We start from the raw sequence: 23,327 nt of genomic DNA, 5'->3' as shown, positions 1-23,327 counted from the left end.
GTTAATATATTTATTTTTATGAATGCAGTTCTTAAATTGAAATTTCAACATCTTTTTACAGGTGGAAATAAGTGCTGACAAAGATTCTTATCTCTACCATTTGGTAAAATATGTTCGTTGTGGTAAAAAAGCTCCAGTAAAATGCGATCGAGGAGCCCAGTCAAAAACCGGTGGGCAGCCTGACCAGATTCCGCATACAAGCAGAGCAACCCTGCCGGAATCCGGCCCGAACCCGGTCATAATTTCTACACGGGTTTCAACAATTTTAATTAAAATTTCAAGGGATTTTCAAGGTATCCGTTTCAAAGGATTTTCAAGGAAACCGTTTCTAGATTTTCCTAAACTGTACCAGACATTTCAACAACGGTAACTGCATAAAACTTCAGTCACATGTTTCAGGAAATTTTGTTAAAGTTTATGAATTTTCAGTTACTGCAACTGAAAATTTCAAGAGGTTGAAACCTTTTTTTTGGTTAATTAATTTTAATATAAAATATGTAGTCTATATTTGTTATGAGAATATAAATAGCAAGAGAATTTGAGTAAAGTTGATACAAACCACTTCTTATGTTATTTACATTTAAACTTCGCTCGTATATAGTCTAAATATAATTTTTATTTTCAAGGCAAATATATACTGCAAATTTATATTAAAATTATTGAGCCAAACAATAATTTCTCTATACATTACATGTTTAGAGAAATTTACTCACAAACTATATACAAAATTTAATTTAATTTTTTATAAATAATATTCGTATATAATTTTTGCAAAAAATTAATTTGTAGCAAAATAGTCGAACCTTCCATCAAAGAAATAAATTTTCAACTAAAATATAAACGTTGTACAAAAAATGATTTCTTAACAAAGTAGTTCCATCAAAATTTTCAAAAAATAAGTTGAATCGTTAAACAGAGAGAAGATTAACTTTCAAACAAACACTAGCATTTTCATCGAAAATATGTTTTTAACAGGAGGTGAATCTTTTGCGAAAATTATACTTTAAGTTTTAACCAAAACATCCGATGTTTCAACGAAACATTTGAAGTTTTAATAAGAAAGAACAACTTTTTGGAAGAAGTGGTTAAATTTTTAAACAGACGCTTGTATTTTTATCCAAGAAAGGTGCAATTTCTGTTAAAATAGATGAATTTTTAAATCAAAAAGACAAATTATCCAAAAACTTGTTAAATTTTTATCCAAAAAAGATTTCAGTACGAATTTTCGACACAAGAATATGAGTTTTAACTGAAAAAGAAATTTTCTACTAGAATAGTTGAGTTTTTTACCCAAAAATATACATTTTCAACAAAACAGTTAGGTTTTTAACACAGACAAAAGACTTCTAAACAAAATTCTTCAATTTTAAGTCGAACCATATTAATATTCAAAGAGCAAAATCTAAAACTTGTAAGATTTTAAACCTAGAATCTTTTATAATCGAAATTAAATAGTTTCAAATTAACATTAAAAAACTTTAAATTTATTTCACTTGACAGTTTAAAATTAGAGAAATTCTCTCAATTTTACACGATTTTTGTTCTTTAAATCCCTGACTTTCCCCTAAACAATAAAATTCCCTGATTTAAAAAAAAATTGTTTGTTAGCTAGGTTCGTTTTTTACTCACCATTTTATTTGTCGTGTGATGTTCCAAAAACTTATGTACATGAACAAAGTGTCCCCCAAACAAATCATAACAATATCTCTCGAACACGCCGATTACTACCGATACTGAAACCTCCATGATTCGTCTGCTAGCTGAACGCGCTCGCGAAGCGAGTGCGCATGCATCGGCGCATTCGTTCTGTTACGATTACTTATATTTCTGTTAAAATTTAGGAATTTTAATAAAATATTCTTAAATTTCAGAAACCGCTTCTAGCGTTTAATAAAAATTTTGTAAATATGCTAAAAAAGTTACTGAATTTCGTTTTCAGCAACCTAATTTCGTAAATTTCAATTACTTTAGTATCTTAAATGTGTCGGAATTTTCCTAATATTTCTAATAGTGCATTTATGTGGATTTTAAAGAAATTATTCATGATAAGTTAGTTGTTTTGTAGGATTTCAAAGAGTTTAAAATATTTTAGGGAATCTGAAAAGGTTCTTAGAAATTTTTTTATTGAATTCAATAATTTGAAGGGATTTCAAAGAGATTGCAATACTTTAGGATAAAGAATTTTCTAGAATTTCAGAAGATATGGAAAGATTTTACTGGATCTAGAATGTTTTAAGTTATTTTAAATGATTTCACAGAATTTTATAAGATTTTCTATTATTTGAATTATTTTAAAGGATTTTTTTTAGCTCCCAATGTATTTTACAACAATTTTCAGGATTTCAGGAAATATTATCATATAATTCTACGGGATTTTCCAATATAATAATCGATGCCAAAGAATCCATTTACGAGAAGTGAGGTGTTTTGTAAGGTTTTAAATATGTGAAGAGTTTTGAAACTATTTTTTGGAATTCGCTCTGAATTCCTATTAATTTATCCTGAATTTTTTGAAATTTTTTAAAATTTTTATAAATTTATTCAATTCTACTTAATCCAATGGAGCTTTTTGTAGTTTTTATTTAATTGATCCTAAGAGCCAAGCGATAAAAGGATTGAAGGATTTGAAATATTTCAGGTAATTTAAAAAGGTTACCAAGATATTTTAAATTGATTTCAAGAATTTAATGAGTTTTCAAAGTATTTGAAATATTTGAGGGTATTAAAAAAAATTCCTGTGCGCTTTCAAGAGCTTTTAAAGTTTCCAGAGATTTCAAAGCATAACAAGGGATTTGAAATATTTTAGGAAATTCTAAAACATGCCCAGAATTTTTTATTTATTTCAATAGGTTGAAGAGATTTCAAAAGATATTTTAAGATTCCAAGGCACTTTCAAGGGACTAAAATCATTTCAACGGATTGCTAAGAATTTCTTTTAATAAGTTTAAGGGATCTTAATATTTTAATGGAGTTCAAAAAATTTATTACACAAAGTGAGGAATTTCGTAGGATTTCAAAGTTTTGGAGAAGTTTCCAAATATTATATCAATTCATTTCGAATTCGCTCTAAATTATTAATAAGAGATCCTAAATTCTTTTGAATTCCTCTAAACTCAAAAAATTGTACTCAATTCAATGGATTCTTAAAAAGTTTTTGTTTAATTTATCTTGAATTCTTTGAGACTTACCTTTCATTCGTAGGCATTTTATCATATTCTTTTGAATACCCTTTTAATTGTTTGAAAATCATTTCAAACTTGATCAATTTAACGGGTTTTTAAAAAGTATGTTTTAATTGCTTTTTTAAATTCATCTTGATTTTTTTATGAATTTCATCGAGTTCTTCTCATTTTCCCTGAATACCATTAAATTCACTGAAATCAATGGAGTTTCTTCGATTTTTAAAATTATTTCCAATTCATTTGAATTCTTTTAAATTAGTTTGCTTTTATTAGTGACTTTTTTGGTTATAAATTAGTAGGGGTTTTAAGATTTTCAGAGTAGCTTAGCCTTACATAGAATTCTTTGTCTTTTCATAATATTCTTTGGAATTCCCTTATATATTTCTAAGCGTATTTCAAAGTTACTGAATATAATGAAGTTGAAGAAATGATAATTGTTTTCAATTCGTTTGAACTTTTTAAAATTCAACTTTAATTTTTATAAACTTCATCGAAATTCTTCACATTTCCCTTAAATTTTCCTCAATTCTTTCCAATTTCATAGAAATCAATGGAACTTTTTTATTTAAAAATTTTTTCGGATTCATTTGAATTTAACTTAAATTGCGTTGAGAAGCGATAGATTCTACACCAATATAGAAGTTACGTGTTGCTTATTCAAACACAATCGTCTCAAAACAGCGCGCCGACATGGGTCGCTGATCGACCTCTCTAGCAATCACCCCAGGTAAAAAGCTTCACAAAGCCATCGTGAGTCACAGTTTAATCATGAACAAACAAAATGACAAATAATCCCTTGAGATAGTTGTCATGCCAAAAGTCAGGAATCTCAAAAAAAATGTTCTATGATTTACCATGTTTTTTTTTAATTGAATGTTTTCTGACCATCGCTTCTTACCAATTTTTGAAAAATGATTGAATTTTAATAAATCAAAATTTTTTTCCGGGAAAAAATTCTCTACAACTCTACTGTTTCCAATTTTAAAAGTAGATTTTTTATGGCTGAAATCGTTAGAACAATTTTCTTGTTAAGAAAACATTTTTTATATGAATAATTATATTTTGAGATTATTTAGTTATTTATTTAATTATAAATAGTAGAGCTGTAAAGAATGTTCTTCCGGAAAAAGCAAGCTTTTATTAAAATGCTATCATTTTTCAAAAATTAGTAAGAAGCGATGGTCAGAAAAAATTCCAATTAAAAAACATGGTTAAAATTAATGTTTTTTTTTGTCGTGAATTTTAACATTTTGCATAAAAAATAATGTTTTTTATTTGAAATGACATCAGATATAATATTTTTATTCTTAAAATCATAGAAAAACTATTTTTTCAGATATCTGACTTTTGGCTCGACAATTACCTTAAGAATATCCATACTACGTTGACTACGTCAAGCACCTCCACTAAGTAAAGCTCTTCACGAGAGTTCATTGGTGTCTAAAATCTGTCCTTTCAAGCATCTGTCACTCCGCCGACACTCTTAATCACAGTTTCCTTAAAAAAGATTTTCTGCCACACAGCCCTGTCCTGACATACAATTTTTCGTTTTTAAGTTCGTCTTTTCATGCAGATTCTTTATACATTTTCGCTTTAGAATCTCATTCACACATTCGCACCATTATTCAGATCAGAAAGATGTCGCTAAGGTAGGAATCGATAAAATATCGATTTTAAAGGTTTGGGAAATTAAATAAAAAGCACATATAAATTCATCTGTGTCTGAATGTTTAAAACTACAAAAAAAAAAACAAATTTCCAATGTATTTGTTAGAAATTATAAACAATTTGGATCAGATATACATTCCTTAGTGACTTCAGTTTATAATTCCTTAAATTTTCAACACGATATTTCATTTCGTGTGGTAAAAATACGAGTTTCACTAAAGGAAGTCCATAATGGAAGTACAGTAGTTTTGTTCGTTCCTTGGATTCGAAAATTTGAAAATAGGATTCCTATTAATTCAGCAATGCTGTCAATTTTGTTATATGTATATTTATCAGTAGTAAGCCCTAATATAAAAAAATATATTTGGAGAAAAATGTTTTGCTCAATATAGATTTTTTTTTAATTTGAATGAAATATATTTTTTTCTTTGATTGAGTAAAAAGCACGGATTTTTAAAAATAGGTGAATGTATCGATCCTTAAATTTCTGCAGTTCAAACCAAATAAACATTTTATCATCCAGCTGTTTCTAACAAAAATTTTTTGATGTATGAATTTTGGGATTATAAATTTTTTCACGATTTAGGAACGTATCAAACACCACGACATTTTTTTTAAACGACAGAAAAATCATAACATATTTTTTTTTGACTCCAGATAAAGAAATTTCAGATTTAACATTTAAAGCTTTTGCCAAAAAGTGTGCAAGTCAATCAATAAAAATACATGATTTTTGCACGTTTCCAAATCATTCAAAATTTAGCCAAAAATTTTCTTCGAATTTCTAATTTTATATTTGTATTTACTAGTGATAGCCGTTTACATGAACATTTCGCCAACATTTTTCAAATAATAGGAAACATTCTTTTTTTAATTTTCGAACATTTAAATTTTCATATCTAAAAAACGAACGGAGGATATTGTCCGATCGAAAAAAGAGGTTGGAAGTAAAAATTAAGTGTGAATGGGAACATTTCTAGTGGTATAAACATTTACTCAGAAGCGAAGATTGAAAATGATCGACCTAGTTTTTACGCTTCTTTCCCCCTTTACCACACATCGTACATACAGGGTCGACACGCTGGGGCTTACCAAAAAATATGCAACCCGTCTACACGCCAATGCTATTATTATGGTCTTGTATGGCGGATTGCATACTTTTTGGTAAGCCCCAGCGTGTCCACCCTGTATATGGTAAAAGCGGATTGTGTTTTTCGTTTAATAAAATTACTTTCATTGTATAGGTTTATCTTTTAACATGTGATAATGTTTCACGGAACAAAAATATTAGCTTAATTCCATGACAAATTTTCCATCTTAGCATGTTTAAAGTTACTTTCGAAAATGTCACTAAGAATATTGATTTTTTTATTTGTCAATTAAGCTTTGATATGAAAAAAAAATTTAAAATCTTATTACACAAATTTTAAATACGTGTTTTTATCTCTAATTTTAATTAATATTGTAACTGCTGGTATGTAATATTTTTGCGCAAGTACACACATTTTCGTACACAGAAATTTAAGAATTATTTTTTCTTGAAAAGATTTTAATTGCGGAAAAATTTTAGATTCAAACAGTTTTTCCTTGAATCAATATTGGCTAGTTCGGGAAGCTATTCGTAAAATATGACGGTAAAACAGTAGAAAGATTTGCTGACGTTAGAAAGGTTTGACATGTATCACTCAATTTTTTCAGATCTGAAGCTTGAGCCAGGTTTTCTTTTTTAATGTTTAAAGTTTCAAAACATTATTGTTTAAACTTAAGATAACAATAATTAAAATAAAATATATTTCTGGATAAGATATTTTGGTTGAAAATGTAAATAGTATTTTTTTAAATTACAAAAACTCTACCGAAACATCTAATTGTTAGTTAAAAAATTGAAAAGAAACTTTGAGATAAATTAGTGCTGATGTGAATTCTGCAAAGTTTGTTTGGAAAATGGTATTAGATTCAAAGAAAATTTAGAGAGACATTTTTTTTTGGTTTGAGGAACACGTTTTTTTTACATTAATTTGTCTATGCAATTTTTGTATAATTATTTTTATTTTATATTCAAACAATAATTTTTTAACATTTTAAATATTTAACAAAAATTTATTTGATAAAAATATTTTATTATCATATTCTTAATAAATAAATAATATTGATTAAGCGACAATTTTATTTAGAAATTTTATTATCTGGGAATGTTCAAAATCGGTAATATTATAAACTGTTCGGGAATTGTATTAGTTTTTGAATTTTATTATTCGGGACAGAGTGAGTTTTACCCAGTCGGAAATTTTATTTTTCGGAATATTTCAGCCGTTTCTATAGAAGTACAGAAAATTTACTGTAATTATAATTTCGGCACCTGGATCTTGTCGATTTTTTCCTACATTATTATTTTTAAAAAGTTTGCATACAAATTTTTAAATTACAAGTTATAAAGATAATCTCAATTAAAATTTGAAAAATTCGCTTTACATCAAATTTTTATTCTTGAATCTTGGTAATTTTTCCTAATACATTTCAGTGACTGGTAAATGGGGGTGATTTTCTGTAAGAAAATAAGTGATTAAAATCCAAAAAAATTGGTTAGACTTTTTTGCCCTCTAGGTATGTAAAAATAGGTAAACTTCAGAAAATTTAAAAACTAATTTAAAAACTATTTGTATTTTCTTATGATAGCAGTAAAATTTAAAAAACACTAATTGGAAAATTTACAAATTTTTAAGCTTTCAGTTTAAGAACTTGAATTTTAACGTAGAAATTTGCCTCGTTTTCAGAATAGAGGCTTATTTTAATTTTCACCATTTTAGTTACAAGTTATAGGTTAGGTCAAAAATAACATATTCTGAGATTCGAAATTGTTACAACGCGAAAAAGTAAAAAGTTTGAATTTAAACATTAAAAATCTGAAAATACACCATTTTCCATGCCCAATTGAAAGCCCGTGAGTCACTTTCTTACTTAGTCGCTTCTTTTAAAAGTCGATCATCTGCTTTCAGTTTTCTTTTTGAAATATACCTTGAATGCAACGCATTTTAAATAAAATGTTTTCAGCTGAATTCAAATTAAAGTATACAAAGGTTTTTTTGTTTTAAATGTAAATTAATTCAAAAATCTTATTTATGTTTCACAATTGTAATTTATAAATTCTAAAATTGAGGTTCTATCATATATATTGAACCATTAAAACCTGTGACCGTTTTTAAGTTTTTTAAAACTCGTTTGAAAGCTTTTTAAAATAAGGTTGGTTGTGATTTCTTATTAAAAGAATAAGTTCTATTCAGTCTCCAGAACAGCAATTTCAAATATATTTGAATTAATTTAAATATTTAAATTAATTTAATTTATGTAAGAATTTTTGAATTCAAAATGTTCGATGATTTTTGATTTAAACATTTTAAAATGAAATTGTATAAAGTTGCAAGATTATAAATTGACGTCTTCTAATACTTGAATCATTATTTTTAAACGATTAAAATCTTATAACTTCAGACAAATTTGAAAGTATTAGTATTAAAAATTAGGAGCGCCTCTTCAAGTTTTATTTATCTGTTGATAATTTGGCACCCGTACAAATTTTTTTTTTTTTAACAATTGCCTGTTCCTGAATAAATTGACTCTTATTGTTTCTGATTTCGTTTTGTCACTCATCGCTTGTTTTTTTCATATAAAACATTGAAATCTTGTTTTTTCACGTTATACAATTATAAGTAAAGGTCACGCAGGGCAGTGCTCGTAACGAGTGCCCCGAACTCTTCTACGCATGCGTTGCGCTCGGTCTCTGATTCATTGCTGTTCGCACGCAATGTCAAATGCTAAAAAATAACATTTTGATTGTTTATCATGAATAGTGTCATTTTAACTTAAATAAATGTTTATCAGACCGACATTAATGAATCTTGATAAAAATGTATTAAGTGCATACTGTCTAAATGAAAAATATCCTTTGGTACTCATTTGTGTTTTTCTTTCATATTTTTCATTATTCGAAAATTTTGTTATTTAAAGTTTATTAAAATATTAAAATTAATTTTATTGCAGAGAAATTTTTAAATTTTGTTCCAGTTATGTTATAAATATTGTCCAGAATATTTTCATTCATATTTGGGTGAAGTGAAATTTCAAATCAAACAATTATTTTGGAATTAAAATTTATTTACAGATAAGGAGTTTACAATTTGAAATAAAGTATTAAAAAAAAATTAAATTCGATTTTGAGAGAGAAATTAAATTCAGTACAAAACGTGTAACTTACCAGCTTTTTAAGTAATATATTTAATTTTTCATAACATTTGATTATTATATATTATATGTATACTAATTTTCTCTAAGATACGAAAAATAGTATGGTAAAAATAATCAGCTCAGCATAGTGTGAATATTCATATTTCAGAGCAATATAACGTTACACGTTATAAACACACAAATCATCATTGCTGATTTTAAAAGTGTTATTGGAGAGCTTTCTGAGGCCATCGGAATTTAGAATTTAAAAATTTATTATCTCTGAAAATACAAATTAAAATTAAAAATCTAATTATACATTATCTATGGCCTCACGAGCCTGCTCTCCGTGTATTGTCAATGTATTGTCAATGAATTTTAATATTTTAGTAAACTTTAAATAACAAAATTTTAGAATAATGAAAAATATCCAAGAAGAATATAAGTGAGTACCAAAGGATATTTTTTATTTACACAGTATGCACTTAATACATTTTTATTTTGATCAAGATTCATTAATATCAGTCTAATAAACATTTATATAAGTTAAAATGACATTATTCATAATAGACAGTAAAATTATTATTTTTTAGCATTTCAAATTGCGCGCGAACAACAACGAATCAAACTGAAAACAATTAGGCGTAAGCCAAATTTGGTAAAGAAAACAAACCTTGGTCGACCTATAAATATTCATTTTATCTTCCGAATGATTAAAAAAAGTCTCTTCAAAGCACTTTTATTGCAACAATTATATCGAAAAAAATATTGTTTATCAAAATAAAAATAGTATAATTTTTACATATACAATTCTTAAAATGAAAAATTGTCAACGAGATTTGTAGAAAATCTTTCAAGGAATAAAATGATTGTCCCGTAAATTAGAACTGAAAAATTAATATTTAAAAAAAATGAAAGTTGTTCTAAGTATTGCGTTCGACTCGCGAACGAAAAAATCGGGAAATGAAAGTAAATTTAAAAATTGACCTGCAGTTGAGTATTGGAAACTGAACAGTGATTGATTTTACAAGACTATTCAAGATATGTTCAAAATGATATAATTGACATATTTTAACGTTGAAGTTTAAACTAATTTAATTCAGAAGCCTATTCAATTTGGAATTTTAAAAAAACGGATCAATTTAAAATAGGAAACAATTCGAAAATGAAGTGTCCCAATTTCAGAGTGATTAATTCAAACTTTGAATGTTACAATTATGATTTTTATATTTTTATTTTGAAGGTAAATGTATTCCATTTTTATTTTCAAAGAACAATCGAACAATGATTAATTTAGAAAAAAATCGAATAAGCTGGAAGTTTCTTGAATGTTTCATATAAAAGATCAAAATTTTAAGCTTCTCAACAATGTTGAAATATAAGAAATTTATTTTTTAAGATTTCTGGGATGATTTAAAATGATTTTGTATTCCTAAAAAGTACATAACTCTAAGAGAATGTTTAAAAATATTTCAATACATTTCAAAAGATTTACAAAATTATATAAAAATCTGGAAACCCTTGACAGAATTTTGTCTGCAGTATTTTACAAAAAATGTTCGGGAAAATGGGAATCAATTGAAAGAATACTTAAAAACTCTAAAAAATTTCTAAAATAATTAGAAAAGATTTGAATTAATTTAAAAGAAAATTGATACTTTTGGCGATTTCGAAATGAAATGTTCACTTTTTATTTTGAAAAATTACATAATTTTAGGAGGAAGTATAAAAATATGGGACCGCTGAAAAAATTCCGAAAGGGATGACTGAAAAATCTCGAAAAATGAACCCTGCGGCACCCGAATAATAATTTTATAAAAATTGTATTAGAAAATAAATTTAAAAACACGTGCGCTTTGAAAGGAAAAGATGTTCTGCCTAAATTTTCTTCGAACCTACATAATAATATTTTGCTATCAAAACTTTGTAGGATTCAACTCAGCACCGATTTATATTGAAATTTATTTGATTAATTAATTTTGTTTTAAATTAAAAATTCGATTTTTCAGAACTTTTTTTGTATTTTTTAAAAATACTATGCATATTTTTTAACAAATTTTTTCATCAAAAATTGTATATTTTTAAAAATCATTGTCATTTTAAATTTAATCAATAATTCGGTAATATCTTATTGTCGGAGATTTTTCAATTGGAGTGTTTAATGTTTCGGGAATTTTATTATTTGGTTATTTTGCAATTCACGAATTTTGCTATGTCGGGAATTTTATTTTTCGGGATTTTTCAGTAGCTTTTTTCCAAAATTAATATTCCCAAAATTATAACATTGTCGAAATAAAAAAAGTCCCGGATTGGAAAACACTCGACAATAAAAAAATTTGTTAACAAATATTTTTTAAATAGAATAATAAAATATTTATATCAAACATAAAACTTGTTTGATGTTTAAAGTTTAAAAAATTAGTGTTTGAAACTATAATAACAATAATTAAAGAAATATATTTTTGGATACAAAATTTTGTTTGAAAATGTACATTTTAGTTTTGTAAATTACAAAAAATGTTTGCAAAAATAAAATTATTATAAAAAAAGATTTCGCGCAAAATCAGTCTGCATTGAACCCTGCAAAGTTTGTTTCGTTCGAAGCTTACGTGTTTTAAAATTTCTTTTTGTATCACATTTTCATAGAATTATTGTTATTTTAAATTAAAACATTAATTTGGGGGTTTTAGATTTCGGCATTTTAGAATTTCGGGAAGTATGCAGTGTTGGGATTTTTTAATCGTCCCAAAAATATTTTAAAATATTTTAAAAGATTTATAAAATTTTGAAAAAGTCAAGCAGATTTTAATGCAATTTTTTGGCAGAAATTTACAACAATTTTACGAAAAAAATGGGAATCATTTTAAAATATACTTAATTGTTCTGAAAAAACTTCAAAAATATATACAGGATGGACACGCTGGGGCTTACATACACGGCGAACTTCATAGCTACTCGAATTAGAAACTTCAAATGGATACAAGTGTGAAAAAACATAGGTTATGTTATGTAGTAATTACAAATAATACAGTAGGCGCAGATTGAATTTAGTTTAACGCTTATTCGCGGCATAAAAAAGGTATGTTGTGAATAGACAGGATATGTTTTGAATATAGCGAATAAAATATTTCATGCGAAAATTTTTAATTGAGATTACCTACAATTACTTACAGCGATTTGGGTAATAAGGTGAATCCGTAACATAACCTCGAAATAACGACAGATCGGTCCCCGGCATGTTTATTACACTTTTGATTGATTATTCTTTATCAAAGAAATGTTTTTGAGATTTTGTATGCTTATAACTGACAGTGTCGGCAGTAATAATTTAAACCATAATTAATTATTAATAATTTAAAAATTATTACTTATTAATAATTTTAATAAGTAACAAATTATTTTTAAAATTAATAGCTGATTTTCATTGTTTTTTTTCACAGATCGAGCATAGATGAAATACACATCAGGAAATGCAGATGGATTTGATTCATTTCAGCTGGTTTATTTCAATAAACATTATTGACAAACCGTTATCTCTAGACCTTATACCAAGACTGGAGATTAATCAGCCTAAAATTAATTTTGAGTCATTCTGACGATATAGGTGTATAGAAAAGGTATCTTGAGGTAATTTAACTTGCCTGAATTTTCATTAATAAATTACACAGCCACACAAAAAAATAAGTGTGCGGATCTGGTAACAAGACACACGTATTCCTATGGATTTTGGGGCGCTGAATTCAAATTCGGTATCAAAAATCACCCATCACGTCACGGTTGAGCCATAACCTCAAAAAATGACGAAAAATCATGCACTGAGGCAAATAAATTTCAAAATAATGCCAATGATACAAATTTTCACTTGAAAAACATGTCGACAACTGTAAAGGATCAACCCTTGCCTGATATCAACTTATTTAACATAACTTTACCCAACAGAACCTGACATCGAATGGGTCAACTCGAGCCTAACCTAGAAATAAATCTAACCTAGCCTAACCCAACCTAATATAACCTCACGAAACACAATTAAACTCATTGTGTTATCCCGTTGTGTTTGCGGTATCGTTTCATTCAGCCACACGTGTAGCTATGTAAGCGTACGGTTCTCAGTCTTAAATGTGTGCTATATTTACTAGGCTAACTCGATATTAACCTACAAATGAATCTAACTTAACAGAACCTAACTAAATTTTGCTTAACGCAACACAACCTAACTTAAGTGTTCCCGATGTAATACACTAAAATTCATTTCATTGTACTACAGGTGGTTAAAAATATAGACGCACATTACTCATTTGAAGAAACTTAGAACTACAAGTAGAATTGACCCTATTTCAATTCACCTGACAATGTTTGTATGAATTAAAATGTAGAACTATAACTTAAACATGCAAATAAATAAGATTTTTATTCAAAATTTTTTCTCTCTCTGCTTTTCTTAAACTTAAGGGATATATTTATGCTATCTTTTGTGTTTACATTTTATCTTGCTTTTTATCGTAATTAAATTGATTTATAGACACACTTCAGTCTATTTTCTGCCTGCTCTAACGTGTCCTTTTTTCTTCATTTGTAGGTTAAGATCGAGTTAACCTATTAAATATAGCACACATTTAAGACTGGGAACCGTACTCTTACATAGCTACACATGTGGTTGAATTTCATTCGGCTAGGTTAGGTTAGGTCAGGTTTTGTTAAGTTAGGATAGGTTAAACCTCTATGTAGGTTAAGCCGAAGCTGAATGAAACGGTACCGCAAGCACAACGGGACAACACAATGAGTTTAATTGTGTTTCGTGAGGTTAGGTTAGGCATCACTAGCATTATTTTGAAATTTGTTTGCCTCATTGCATGATTTCGCGTCATTTTTTGAGGTTATGGCTCAACCATGACGTTATGGGTGATTTTTGATACCAAATTTGAATTCAGCGCTCCAAAATCCAAAGGAATACGTGTGTCTTGTGACCAGATCCGCACACTTATTTTTATTTGTGCGGCTGTGTTCTTTACGGGTTTTTTTTGTATTTTAGACACTGTTTTTTCTGGACCTCATCTCAAAATTAGGTTTGAACAACCACCAAAATAAATTGGAGACTCGTTGGTGATAGGATTGTATCGAAAATTTATCTAGACAAGATAATTTAGCCCAGAATTTTTATTCCATTTTTTTAGAAAAAATTCTATCTTCAAAATTGCTACCTCTGGATCTGATTTCCAAACTGATGTTTGATCAGCTAAAGTTAATTCTAATTCAATTTTATAGTATAGGTGTATCAAAAAGATATCTCGAAGTCTTTTGGGATTTTTTTATTTTAGAGAATGTTTTCTCTGGACCGCATTTCAAAATTTGGGTTGATCAACCACTGAAATAAATTAGAGACTCGTTGATAATAGGAGTGAAGCAGAAATAAATGCAGAAGCGATATTTTGGGCCAGAATTTTTATTTCAATTTTTTCAGAAATGTTGCTATAATTATCTATTGTAACAGGTCTAAATATTAAATTCATACATTACTGGTACCTTATCAGAAAATAAAAATATTGTAGTGTAATTCAAATCTACTCGTTATGTTGTTTTAGTGTATTTGATTGAGTTCTGTTTAAGCTCAAATTATGCCGTTAGAAATGAAGTATGTCTAGACTTATTTTTAATACAATCTTAGCAACAACGAGTCTCTAATTCATTTTATTCATTGAACAAACCAAATTTTGAGATGAAGTCCACAGAAAACATTTTCTAAAATACAAAAAAAATTCCCAAATAATTTATTAATTAAAATTCAGGCAAGTTAAATGACCTCGAGATACCTTTATGATACGCTTATATCATAAAAATGAATTAAAATGAATTTTAAAGGCTGATCAAATGCCAGTTTGGAAATCAGATCCAGAGATAGCCATTTCGAAAATAAAATAATTTCTGAAAAAAAAATGGAATAACGATTGTGGCCTAAAATATCTTGTCTAGATTTATTTCATATACAATCCGATCACCAAACGAGTCTCTAATTTATTTTAATAGTTGATCAATAAAAATTTTAGGTTGAGGTCCAGAGAAAACATTTTCTAAAATAAAAAAAATCCCTAAATATTTAATTAATTAAAATTCAAGCAAGTATTACCTCGAGATATCTTTTTGATACACCTATACCATCAGAACGACTCAGAATTAATTTTAGGCTGATCAATCCCAAGTCTTGGGATAAGGTCTAGAGATAACGGTTTTCCAATAATGTTTATTGAAATGAACCAGCTGAAATGCATTAAATCCATCTGCATTTCCTGATGTGTATTTCATCTATGATCGATCTGTGAAAAAAACAATGGAAATCAGCTGTTAATTTAAGAAAGAATGAGTTACTTATGAAAATTAATAATAAGTAATGATTGTTAAATTATTATTAAGTAATTATTCCTTAAATTATTACTGCCGACACTGTCAGTAATAAACATACAAAATCACAAAACATTTCTTTGGTGAAGAATAATCAATCGAAAGTATAATAAATATGCTGGGGCCGATCCGTCATTATTTCGAGGTTATGTTCGGATTAACCTTTTTACCCAAATCGCTGTAAGTAATTGTAGGTAATGTCATTAAAAAATTTTCGCATGTAATATTTTATTCACTTTATTCAAAACATATCCTGTCTATTCATAACATACCTTTTTTATGCCGCAAATAAGCGTTAAACACAATTCACTCTTCGCCCACTAAAAGCGCACAATATTATTACCAATTTATAGTATTTGTCACTTATAAGCCATTCCATAATGTTATTAGCACATAAGAAAATTGATGTTTACTTCTCAGTCCACAAGTCTCATTTCATTATTAATGAAACACTTTTATTATTTGTAATTACTACATAACATAACCTATATTTTTTGACACTTGTATCCAGTTGAAGTTTCAAACGCAACCATGAAAACTATGATACACTTGATCCGACAATGCACGGACTTGGCCGAATGGCCGATCCGAATGCAACTTTAAAGACGCGAAATATGAAAATGCCCCTGTACAATGGCTTCTTCCTTGCTGTTGTGCAATTCCGCTAGCAATTAAGTTCACAATGTATGTAAGCCCCAGCGTGTCCACCCTGTATATGTATATATATATATATATATATTATTTGTATTTAAAAATTGATACCATAGGACGAATGTAAATATTTAGAGTAAGCTGTATCAATTACAATACTTTAAAGTTTATTTCAAAATATATTTTATAGAACATGATATTTATTTTTTTATAAATCTGCCAGTGAAATTTTTTTCGTCTAATTTTGTTTGCCAATGCGAAACCTAATCTGGCTTAGAACTGCTGCCTTAACATCTAAAAACCAAAAGAATAATTTGCCTATCACTTGAAATTATAATTACATTTTTATAAAAATGTTTGAATATATAATAATTAGAAAAATGCATGCGAGAACTGGATTAGACGAATAATCTGAAAAATCCATAGAAATTGCAGAGCACAAAAATAAAAATAAATACTAAAAAATATTAAAGAACCATGATGTGGTATTTATTAAAAACCCCATGTTTTACAAAGTTATGATTGTAGAAATGATTTAATTGGCAATTCACTTTTAATTTAAATGGTTTTTGTACGAGCTAACCTACCATCAGTGTGCCTCGAGGTGGCTGATGGCAAACTATATTGATTGGTGCTATTGACGGGTTGCGGGGGATAGAGGAGAAGTGACTTTTTTCGGCAGACACGCCCTCTATATTTATGGCCGGTAACTGATCCCATACTGCATCTACGTTCATAATATCTTTGGCTAAGTCTAGAACTCCATACCGACCAAGTAGGTTCCTTTCTTTCCGAACGTCACACTTTTCGAAGTTTTTCAAAACACCGAATCTCTTGATTATTATAAACTTAATTAAATTTCCAACCATAGTAAAATTCCTTGTAATGATTTTCATTAACTACAAAAGGAATCACCATGCCACTTGTGAAATAAATATCTTTAAGTGAATTTTTTATAAGTATATCCAAAAAATTATAGCTGAACTTAATTATTACTAATAATCAGTAAATATGTTGTTTAGGAGATATTCGCGTTTTTCTTATTCAGGATCAGAATTATTATTTTCGGGATCAAGTCAGAAAATGTACTACGCTTTTTGGGACTATACTCATGTACCGAAAGCAAACAAAAGTGCTTATCGAATTTAGATGCGTTTTTATATGTTTAAACTTAAAAAATACCTAAGGACTCATTTTCCAATCTGAAGGTGTCATCTGAGGCGTGAAATTCCGGGGATTTTGTCAGTCTCTATGGCCCTAAATGTAACTTTATACCGGACACACGAATTTTTTTCATATGGACGCCCACATGTATACGAGGGTCATTTAAAAAGAAATGCACAATTATTTTTTTTAAACACTTGCAAAACGTATAAGACCCTATGTCACTATAGTCCTTCTATGTAGTCTCTGTACGTTTGAATGGTGGCATTACAACTTTGATGAAGATCTTTAATTCCAGTCAAGTCACATTCTTTATTTAATTGTCGTGTGCGCTGGGTAACGGCTACAGAAAGCTACTCCAGAGACGAAAATTTCTGTCCACGCCGGCAAATATGTCAGAACCTTTCCCAAGTGTGGACGTGCATTGTCATGCAAATTGAGATGCCCATCTCTGAACAAGTCAGATCGATTTTTGTGCATTTTTCTTCGCAGCTTTTGCAAAAAATTAGGGTAATAAGCTGCGATGACGCTGATTCCACAAGGACCTATATTCGTCATGATGACAGTACAGTGATCATATGCGAAAATCATCATTTGCTTAACTTTCGATTGTGCTCGTCGAGATTTTTGGGCCGTGGTGAAGATGGAGCTCTCCACTCGCTTAATTGTTTTTTTAGCTCAGGTTCGAAATCCCTAACGCATCTTTCATCGATAGCCACAATTCTCCAAAGGAATCTATCGCCTGCAGCTAGAAATCTTTGCTGCAGCGATGTTGCAATGTCCACGCGAGTCTGTACCTCGCGCGTCACAGTGCACGAGGTAGCTGCATAAGCCATCTTTCACTCCCGTTGTTTCAAGAAGCTATGTCAACTCTTCACAATTTTCTCTATTATTAATGTAAATATATACATTGCTTTATTCAGTTCACGGCGCTGTCACATTGTGCATTTCTTTTGAAATTACCCTCGTCTTAATTAAAAAATTAAATTATGAAAGGCAAAATACAAACCGTGTCATCACTTTGTGAACTTTGTCTACGAAAATTTCTACAGCGTATCATTTCTTCAGTTGTACTTTGTCGCCTGAAGCCACGGGCTATCAAAATTTCTTCGGTCGTTGATTGTCTTCTGATTATAGGTGCGTGTTGGATGCTGCCAGGCGATCTCGCACATGGACTGGGATCCCTGGAAGAGCACGATGAGCTGTCGGGTGACCTAGAAGAATAGTTTCAAAATTAAATTGTCTATTCAACTAAACAGTTAATTTTGCGCACTCACAGTAAGACTCTAACAGTACTAGCAGTGTATGACAGCATGCCCTATTCTTGAAGATCGTTGTTCGTATATGTGCTAATTATTTTAAATAAAATGACTCGTTCATTTAAAACCTACTCCCAAATAATTTAATTAATTCGAGTAATGTTTCAACTACTTTTATATTGAAAGAGTTCAAGGAAAACCCACTTCAATTTATATCCTATCAAGTTATCACTTCTGCTGAGTGTCCCACAACGGCACACGTGTCTTTTTACTTTTCAACTTATCAAAAATTGATAAAGGTATAAACTGCTCACCCTCAACTTCCTGATAAGTACTAAATAAAAAAGAAATTTTGCATCTAAAAGAAAAACCATCAAATTTTGGCGAATTTTATGAACAAAGTTCGTTCAATTGTTCCCAAAATTCTAAGGTACTTTATTATTCGTATAATAAAATGTCAGACTTTTCTACGTAATATGAACACAAATTTTAGTTGCAGGTCTTTTGAGCTTGATCATTAGAAAAATAAAAAATAAATTTATGTGGTAACATACGATAAAAAAGTGCTAAAAATTAACAGAAAAGAAAGTTTGTATTGCATGTATATCTACACAACTCTAATTTTATATCCTTAACTGAATATTTATAACATACTAGGGATGGTCGAAAAAACAAAATTTTGGAAAACAGTAATGGTACTGTGTTGAACTTCACCCTCCTACGAACATGAAAAAGTATAACTAATTTAGATTTAATTGATAAATGCTTAATCCTGTGCGTTAATAGAATATATAGGGTGGACACGCTAGGACTTACATACATGGCGATCTGAATGCTACCCGAATTGCACAACAGCAGGGGAGAAGCCATTATACAGAGATATTTTCATATTTCGCGCATTTAAAATTGCATTCGGATCAGCCATTCGGTCAAGTCCGTGCATCTTCGGATCAAGTTTATCATAGTTTCCATGGTTGCGTTCGAAACTTCAAATGGATACAAGTATCAAAACAACGTAGGTTATGTTACATAGTAATTACAAATAATTAAAGCGTTTAATTAATAATGAAGTGAGACATGTGTACTGAGAAGTAAACGTCAATTATTTCCCGTGCAAATAACATTATGGAATGTTTGCTGAGTGACAAATACTATAAAATAGGAATAATATTCTGCGAACCCAATGGGCGAAGAGTGAATTGTGTTTAACGCTTATTTGCGGCAAAAAGGTATGTTATGGATATATTGAATATGTATTAAGTAAAGTAAATAAAATATTACATGCGTAAACTTTAAATTGACATTACCTACATTTGCTCACAGCGATTAGGATAAACACGTGAATCCGAACATAACCTCGAAATAATGACAGATCGAACCGGCTTGTTTATTATACTTTCGATTGTTTATTATTTGCCAAAGAAATGTTTTGTATGTTTATTACTGTCAGTGCTGGCAGTAATAATTTAAACAATAATTACTCAATAATAATTTAACAAACATGAATTATTAATAATTTTAATAGGTAACACCTTATTCCTGAAATTAAAAACTGATTTCCATTGCTTTTTTTGTCACAGATCGATCATAGATGAAATACACATCAGGAAATGCAGATCGATTTTGTGCATTTCAGCTGGTTCATTTAAATGAACATCATTGAAAAACCATCATCTCTAGACCTTATCCCAAGACTGGGGATTGAGCAGCCTAAAATTAATTCAAATTCAATCTGATGGTATAGGTGTATGAAAAGAAATATCTCGAGGTAATTTATCTTGTCCGAATTTTAATTAATAAATATTAAGGGATTTTTTTTGTATTTTACAAAAATTTGTCTCTAGATCTCATCCTAAAATTTTATTTTATCAACCAATAAAATAAATTAGAGACTCTTTGGTAATCCAATTTTATCAGGAATAAATCTCGACAAGATATTTTAGGCTAAAGTTGTTATTCCATTTTTTAGAAATTATTCTATTTTCGAAAAATACTATCTCTGGATCTGAATTACAACCTGACATTCAATCAGCCTGAAAAATTAATTCTAATTCATTTTGATGGTATAGCTTTGTCAAAAAGATATCTTGAAGAAATTTAACTTGCCTGAATTTTAATTAATAAAATATTCAGGGATTTTTTTTGTATTTTAGAAACGGTTTTCTCTGGACCTCATCCTATCATTTGGTTTAGTTAAATAATAAAATAAATTAGAGACACGTTGGTGATAGAATTGTATCAGAAATAAATCTATACAGGATATTTTAGGCTAGAAATGTTATTCCAATTTTTTTTTGAAATTATTCTATTTTCGAAAAATGCTATCTCTGCATCTGATTTCCAAACTGGTATTCAATCAGCCTCAAAAATTAATTCTAATTCATTTTGATGGTATAGCTTTATCAAACAGATATCTTAAATAAATTTAATTTGCCTGAATTTTAATTAATAAAATATTGAGGGCTTTTTGTATTTTAGAAAATGTTTTCTCTGGACCTCATCCTAAAATTTGGTTTAGTTAACTGATAAAATAAATTAGAGGCACGTTGGTGATAGAATTGTATCAGAAATAAATCTAGACAAGATATTTTAGGCCAGAAATGTTATTCCAATTTTTTTTTAATTATTCTATTTTCGAAAAATGCTATCTCCGGATCTGATTTCCCAAGTGGCATTCAATCAGCCTCGAAAATTAATTCTAATTCATTTTGATGGCATAGGTTTATCAAAAAGATATCTCGAAGAAATTTATCTTGCCTGAATTTAAATTAATAAAATATTTACGGATTTTTTTTGTATTTCAGAAAATGCTTTCTCTGAACTTCAACCTAAAATTTGGTTTTAGGAACCAATAAAATAAATTAGAGACTTGTTAGTGTAGCAGAAATAAATGCAGAAGCGATATTTTGTGCCAGAATTATTATTCCATTTTTTTCATAAGTTTTGCTATAATTATGTATTTTATCATTTCTATATATTAAATTCATACATTATTGGTATCTTGTCAGAAAATACAAATCTTTTAGGGTAATTGAAATTTAATCGAAATGTTATTTTAGTGTATTTCATTGAGTTATCATTTAAGCTCAAATTATGCCGTTAGATATGAAGACACCAATTCCGTAAATTTTATTTCAGAATATTTCAGAATATTTTATTAATTAAAAATCAGGCAAGTTAAATTTCTTCGAGATATCTTTTTATAAAACTATACCATCAAAATGAATTAGAATTAATTTTCGGGGATGATTGAATGCCAGTTTGAAAAACAGATCCAGAGATAGTATTTTTTCGAAAACAGAATAAGTTATGAAAAAATTGGAATAACAATTTTAGTCTAAAATATCTTGTCTAATTTTATTTCTGATACAATTCCATAACTAACAAGTCTCTAATTTATTTTATTGGTTGAATAAACCAAATTTTAGTATGAGTTCCTGCTAAAACATTTTCTAAAATACAAAAAAATCCATAAATATTTCATTAATTTATATTCAGGCAAATTAAATTTCTTCGAGATACCTTTTTGATAAAACTATACCATCAAAATAAATTAGAATTAATTTTTGGCTGATTGAATGCCAGTTTGGAAATCAGATCCAGAGATAGCAATTTCGAAAATAGAATACTTTCTAAAAAAATGGATTAACAATTCTAGCCTAAAATATCTTGTCTAAATTGATTTCTGATACTATTCCATAACTAACAAGTCTCTAATTTATTTTATTAGTTAACTAAACCAAATTTTAGGATGAGGTCCATAGAAAGCATTTTCTAAAATACAAAAAAAATCCCTGAATATTTTATTAATTAAAATTCAGGCAACATAAATTTCTTCAAGATATCTTGTTGACAAAGCTATACCATCAAAATGAATTAGAATTAATTTTTGAGGCTGATTGAATACCAGTTTGGAAATCAGATCCAGAGATAGCATTTTTCGAAAATAGAATAATTTCAGAAAAAATTGGAATAACATTTTTGGCCTAAAATATCTTGTCTAGATTTATTTCTGATACAAAATTTATACCATCAAAATGAATTAGAATAAATTTTCGAGGCTGATTGAATGTCAGTTTGGAAATCAGATCGAGAGATAGCATTTTTCGAAAATAGAATCATTTCTGAAAAAAAATAGAATAACAATTCTGGCCTAAAATATCTTGTCTAGATTTAATTCTGATATAATTCTATCACGAATGAGTCTTTAATTTATTTTATTTGTTGACTAAACCAAATTTTATGATGAGGTCCTGAGAAAACATTTTCGAAAATACAAAAAAATCCCTAAATATTTCATTAATTTAAATTCAGGCAAATTAAATTTCTTCGAGATATATTTTTAATAATACTATACCATGAAAATCAATTGGAATTAATTTTCGAGGCTGATTGAATGCCCGTTTGGAAATCAGATCCAGAGATAGCAGTTTTCGAAAATAGAATAAGTTATAAAAAAATTTGAATAACAATTCTAGCCTAAAATATCTTGTCTAAATTTATTTCTGATACTATTCCATAACTAACAAGTCTCTAATTTATTTTATTAGTTAACTAAACCAAATTTTAGGATGAGGTCCATAGAAAGCATTTTCTAAAATACAAAGAAAATCTCTGAATATTTTATTAATTAAAATTCAGGCAAGATAAATTTCTTCAAGATATCTTTTTGACAAAGCTATACCATCAAAATGAATTAGAACTAATTTTTGAGGCTGATTGAATACCAGTTTGGAAATCAGATGAAGAGATAGCATTTTTCGAAAATAGAATAATTTCAGAAAAA

The 23,327-nt window shown here is 28.4% G+C and overlaps 1 protein-coding gene across 1 annotated transcript in view; it reads right to left on the bottom strand.

Moving 5' to 3' along the window:
* LOC117175513 overlaps positions 1 to 23,327 on the bottom strand; it is a 265,411-nt gene that overhangs the window by 83,684 nt on the left and 158,400 nt on the right. The window contains exon 10 of the mRNA XM_033365220.1: positions 18,292 to 18,496. Coding sequence (XP_033221111.1) covers positions 18,292 to 18,496 — 205 coding nt within the window. The remainder of the gene's footprint in view (positions 1 to 18,291; positions 18,497 to 23,327) is intronic.

Source organism: Belonocnema kinseyi, chromosome 6 (assembly GCF_010883055.1).
Source record: "Belonocnema kinseyi isolate 2016_QV_RU_SX_M_011 chromosome 6, B_treatae_v1, whole genome shotgun sequence".
Classification (NCBI taxonomy): domain Eukaryota; kingdom Metazoa; phylum Arthropoda; class Insecta; order Hymenoptera; family Cynipidae; genus Belonocnema; species Belonocnema kinseyi.
Note: the sequence above shows the minus strand (reverse complement) of the source record. Positions and strands in the feature narration are given on the sequence as shown.